This window comes from Chinchilla lanigera, unplaced genomic scaffold, assembly GCF_000276665.1.
Source record: "Chinchilla lanigera isolate Chin_1 unplaced genomic scaffold, ChiLan1.0 scaffold00010, whole genome shotgun sequence".
Classification (NCBI taxonomy): Eukaryota; Metazoa; Chordata; class Mammalia; order Rodentia; family Chinchillidae; genus Chinchilla; species Chinchilla lanigera.
The window spans coordinates 5,672,083-5,678,082 of record NW_004955411.1 but is presented as its reverse complement, the minus strand read 5'-3'; the positions used below and the strand labels follow the sequence as shown (position 1 = coordinate 5,678,082).

Here is a 6,000-nt window from a genome sequence, read left to right as displayed (position 1 = left end):
ATGGAAGTACAGGCTCTACAGTACATGCCATGCTAAAAGCAAAATGAGCTGTCCATTGGGCAAACTTCATATTGTAAAAATCCTAATGGATTGTCTGCCTTTTTAACTTAATTCACATCCGAAAAGCATAGCCACTGACTTCATAGAGACAGAATAAGGGCATGTGACTCTGAAAGTGTTTAGAAGTAGAACCACGACCGTAAGGAGAATGTGGAGGCCTGAGGATGCTGTGCCTGGATTGATCATGTGCTCCATGAGTTATAACCAAGTGATACTGGGGACATCTGTCCAAAACAGGAAGAGCAAACTGCAGTCAGTGGTGTTGCTCTTAAGTTTTTCATGCTGGGGATTGAGCTCAGGGCCCTGCACAGGCTAAGTGTGCATTCATTCTATCACCAACCTGCATTCTCAGCCCCTGCTGATACTGTTTCTGCCTTTAGAGATAGAAAAAGAGAAATTTTAAGCTATACAAGCTACCCACTGAGGAAGTCAACTCAGTCCATTTTGTTCTGTCTTGTGTGCTACACACCTAGAGCAGTTCTTGTCAACTGATTTGTGACCCTGAATGTGTATAACATTTTTTAAAAAGTTCACAGGCCATAAATCTTTTAGCCAAAGAAGCTGATTCTATTGTACCTCTTGTGTTGGTGCAGGTCTCAAAAGATAGTAGGCTGGGCAACGAAAGAATTAGGATGAAAAAAATCTGAGGATATAGGCTGGTGAGACTTTTTTTCCTCATAAAAATGTATTTCATAATTAATTCTAAATATGTATACATACATAAAGCTGTAATTATTACATAAAGTTTGAAAATGACCTTGCATTATAAAGAACAGAAAAAAAAAACCCACCAACATAACTTTCTAGTTTGATTTCCTACTCTTTTTTAATCTTTTATTTTTCCAATTACTAATAAAAAATACTCATTGTAAAAAAAATCAACATTGTTAGAAATGTATGATACGTGCAGAGGACATTCACCAAATCCATTCTCTTCTTGTGCAAATGCTTGCAAGCTTATAATTGTAGTGTACATATAATTTTGCCTGTTGTCTTTTTGGTTGTTCTACGTCATAAGCACTTTTCCCAAGGTGGCTAAATGGTTTTTAAAACTATTATTTTAATGACTGGATAGTAGTCCATTGAGATTTCCATTGTTTACTCACATCTTTTGATTGTTTCCAAAGTTCTACTTTTGTAAATAACATTAAGGCGAGCTTCAGGAATACTGTTCTATCTCATAATTTTGGAAAATATTCTTTCTTTTTTTTTTTTTTTTTTTCCTTTTTGAGACAGGGTCTCACTATGCACTTCAGGCTGACCTTGAACTTGCTTTGTAGCCCAGACTGGCCTCAAACTCACAAGGATCCTCCTGCCTCAGCCTCCCAGTGCTGGGATTACAGGCATGTGCCACCACGCCTGGTTGGATAATATTCTTGAAATAAATGATAGAGGTAGGATTATTAAGTTCAAAACTTTAAATATGTGCCATGCAGTTGCTTTACAAGGAATTGTATGAATGTGTGTGTCATTCAAGAAGAAGGTAAAAATAAAATTCACAGAACCAGATCTTCTACGTTCCATGGTTTGTGATCCTCAGAAAAGATGAAAAACAGGAGGACTGTGGAAAAATGAACAGTGTAAATGAGATAGTACTTTAGCCTCTTATTTAAGGTGAGCTGATAGTTAAATTAGGTGTTACAGAATAAAGCGTTAAATTTTATTTTAAACTCGGATGGCTACTCCTTCCTCGTTCAAGTGTTTTAGTTTAAAATACAGAACTTTTTAATGTTGGTAAACTTTTTGAAATAAATTTTGTGATGTTCATAAGCAAAGGTTTAAGTTGTGATATTTTTAAAAGTTGTATGTACAAATGCTAAATGTTATTAATAACACCCTTCGTTTTTTCTCCTTCAGAAAACAGCCTTTCATAGAAGCCAGACCCTGGGCTACAGGAATGGCTACGCAGTTGCACGACGCCCGACCGTTGGTATTGGCGGGGACCGGCTGCAGGTTGACCAGCTGTCCCAGGCTGAGCTGGATGAGTTGGCCAGGAAAGCGCCCTGTCTAACTTACGGCCAACCTAAGCAGGCTCCACCTGCGGAGTTTATTCCTGCATATGTGGCTTTTGACAAGAAGGTATCATCTGGGATCTAGGGAACCCCTTGAATTCAAATGTCTGGGAGCCAACTGCTTACCAAAAAGTTAACAGTAAACCACAGAGCTCCCAGAGTGCTGTGAGGAGAAAATTGTTCAAATGCCTCAGCCCTTAGTCATAGACAGCTGAGCTCCGGCTTGAAAGAAGCTTTCTTCAGCCAGGAAGCTGACTGCAGAAAATAACTCCGTGTCGTTTTCACTGGAATATTTTCCAAGTACAGTTAAAGGAAGGGTATATGGGTTCTAAATTCTCGGTTGATACTGCCCTGTGCTTACCTGCTTGTTGCTTTCCACTGTTTAAAATACTGTTTGGTAATGATAAGTCCTTAGTCTCTGTGAGACACAAAATAGCATCCTGAAAACAGCGATTCCATCTGTTGTTCTGTTTCTCTAGGCTGTCTCGGTAAGGTTCAGAGAACATTTCGCACTTGATAGTACGAAATCGGAAGGTGGTATAGCAGCCCTATACCTTTTGATTGTTTCTAAATTATCCTTTGCTTTTGCAGTGTGAGTTGCTTTTATTTCCATCTGTTGATATTTCCACACTACCCTTGCTTTTCTTTGTCAGTAAATCTCTTTTCAATAAAAAGAAGTAGACCTACCACTAGCTGTGCATCAGAATCACTGATGAGACTTTTAAGAAACCCGATTATCCAGGCTGGGCTCAAACTTTTGATCCTCCTGGTTCAGCTTCCCAGAGTGCTAAGATTATAGGTGTGGGCCACCACACTGGACTCTTTTCCTTTTTTTTTTTGCTTTTTGAGACAGGGTCTTGCTATGTAGTTCAGCCTGGCCTTGAACTCACTCTGTAGCCCAGGCTGGCTTCAAACTCACAGCACTCCTCCTGCCTCAGCCTCCTGAGTGCTGGGATTATAGGCATGTGCCACCATGCCCAGCTTTTTTTAATTTTTTTTTTTTTTTTTTTCTGTTAAGTGTCTCACATTTTCGGCCAGCCAGCCACCTTTTATTGAGTGCCTGTTGTAAGCTGGAGTTCGAAGAGGAGCTACTGTTTTTTTTTGGGTTTTTTTTTTCTGATACCGGGAATTGAACTCATGACCTTGCACTTGCCAGGCAGGCTCTGTGCCGCTGAGCTAAATCCCCAGCCCGAAGGGGAGCTACTATTATGTTAGTAATCACTTTGTTTGAAATTATTTTCATTCTGTCAGCCAGAACCCATATCATCTGCTCCTTCCCATTTCAGCTTGCTTAATTATGGGAACATGTTCGATAGACAGGACTTACACATCCACAGTAATACAAATCTTATAATTGGTTGTATGTTTTCCTTTTTGCTGCTTTCTCATATTTATAGCTCAGTAGGCACTGCAGGATCCGTAACAGAAGGGAGAATGGTGAAAATACAAGGGCGGGGTAGGCTAGACGGTTAATGATTTATCGAGTTACAAATTCTAGTATATTCAACGTTTACTTAAAAGAGTAGCAAATAACTATTATAAAGTAGAAAGTGATAAAGTGATACATAGCATAAGAATTAATGAAATCCAGACAGGGAACATTCTACATGAATAGCAAATAGGCTATATTTCTGTGTTATTTTAAACTGTCATTAATTAATTTATACTACTTTAACATTCATGATTCATTTATTAAAGAGAGTATGTGTGAAGAATGTTACTAAGCCAGGTATGTTTTTCTCTGGTACCGGGAACCGAACTCACGACCTTGCGCTTGCCAGGCAGGCGCTTTTGCCGCTGAGCTAAATCCCCAGCCCCACTAAGCCAGGTATGATGATTAATTCCAGTACTTGGGAGGCTGGGGCAGGAGGATTGCGAATTCGAGGCCAGCCTGGGCTGCATAGCAAGTTGAAGGTCTGCCTGGACTACATAGTGAGACTCTGTCTCTAAAAAAAAAAGAATAATACTTAAGTTTTATTTTCTATTTTATTTACTTGGATGTTTATAATTTCTATATAAATAATACTTAGCAGAAGACTGTGGTTTTGAAACTGCAGTAATGATACAGGAGAATAAAAACTCCCAAACTGAACGATATCTGGGATGAGTTCGTGTTCTCTAAAATCGAAGAACTGAATGAATTTTAGGAACAACAGAGGTTAAGAGCAGAATATACTTATTGAGGGAAAGAAAGCTTCTATCCAAGAGAGGTACAGAAGGGGGCCTGAGTGGGTTGCCAAGGATCTTGTCCTTTCCAGGGACTTTATAGAGCAAAACCATGAGGTGAGTCGGGTCCAAGAAAGGGGAAAAACGGCAAATTACAAGGTGGGCGTGAGGTGGGACACAAGTATGGTCAGCCAATAAGATTATAAGTATAATCGTTCAGGTAAAATTGGGTAACTGGGATCACATGGGGAAGCGAGGAGTCCCGTAGCAAGCGGGCATGAATACAGAACAGGGGCCTTTCCTGTAGGGGGTTGGGCTAGTGACTCTTACTGGTTTTTTCAAGGTGTTTGCTACTTATTTAGAATATCAGTCCCTGATGTTCACACCTAGGGAGGTGTGTGGGTGCTTTTGTTTAGTCCTTTGTCTTGAGGTCTGGCCCACGCAAATGCCTTATCTTGTCTTCCATACTGGCTCCTTGGAGGGCCTGGCCCCGTCTGACTGCCTATAATATTTCTAACTCAGCTGCCTATAACAGTAAGGGCATTATGATTTTTCTGAATTGAATCAGTTCAAATTTTGTAAGGAGTATCTGGAAGTGCACTTAATAGCCAACATATTCATGTTTTGAATATTCTTGAGGCCGTTTCTTGTAGGACACAGAATATAACTTCACTTTTTCTTTGGTGATGAAGCCCAGGACATCTCTGTGTATGCCCTGATCTTTTCTCCCTGCTCCCATATAGTTTCTCTGTCATCACCTGTGATAATCTGTTTCCCAGGCTAACTTTCCAATTTGGGTTCCCAGTTACTTTTTTTTTTTTTGATCTTCAACTTTCGTACTATTTTTTTTTTTAATCATTCTGGCAATGCCTTGTCCAGTTCAGGTCATATTCTGCCATCCTGAACTCCTGCCTTTAAGCAAGAGAACTTTATTCCTTTTTTTATTGTTTTTTTATTTTGTTTTGTTTTTCGTTTTTCTTCTGGTACCAGGAATGGAACTCACGACCTTGCGTTTGCCAGGCAGGTGCTTTGCCGCTGAGCTAAATCCCCAGGCCCCAAAAGAGCTTTATTCCTGACCCAACTGCCAGATTATTAGTCAGACTCACCTCACCCTCAAGCCCAAAACTGCTTTCTCCTAGGTGGCCAGTGTTGTCATTTGTGCGAATCTAGCGCGCTTTACTTGGCCAGCTTCTCCCCGGCCTCCTGCAGCGTCTGCTACTGTGCCCCTTCCGCCCTGCTGCGAGCTCTGCCCTTCGTTACTCCGCGGAAACCGCACTGCTGACGTCCTTCCTCCTCCATCCGGTTGCTTGCTCTCAGGCTTGCCTTCCCCCTCACTTCTTCGTTGTCAGCGTTTTCAAGGTTCGGTTCGCATTCGTTATTTTCTTGAGAGATCCAGCGCACTTTTGTGGTGTCGACTCCTGTACCTTCTCAGTCTAGGCAGCTGCTAGTATTATTTTCCACTCTGCCTCCATGACACTCCAGGCCCCGCTCGCCTCGCCCCTGGGCCGTCTTCACCTGCAGGAGCTGTTAGCACCGCAAATCCCGGTCTCCGACTCCCTCTGCCGCCTTGCCCTCCACCTGCTCGCTGGGGAGTTCCACCGGCAGCCCAGGCCGGAACCCCGAGCCGGCTTCCCGCGTCTCACGATCAGTGGGTGGCCAGGGCGCGCGTGTCCCGCTTCATCTGTGCCGTCATTTCTTAGTTCGGATCGGCCGCCTGCCCGTTTAGCCGCGGGGACGGCCTCATGCTCGTCTGTGCGCTCAT

General features: G+C 42.2%; 1 protein-coding gene across 1 annotated transcript in view; it reads left to right on the top strand.

Annotated features, from left to right (window-relative positions):
- Positions 1–1,917: 1,917 nt before the first annotated feature.
- Positions 1,918–6,000, top strand: part of Efhc1 (EF-hand domain (C-terminal) containing 1) — a gene marked incomplete at its 5' end in the record, with an annotated part of 51,656 nt that continues 47,573 nt past the window's right edge. The window contains 1 exon segment of the mRNA XM_013510761.1: positions 1,918–2,139. Within this exon segment, the coding sequence (XP_013366215.1) occupies positions 1,918–2,139 (222 nt within the window).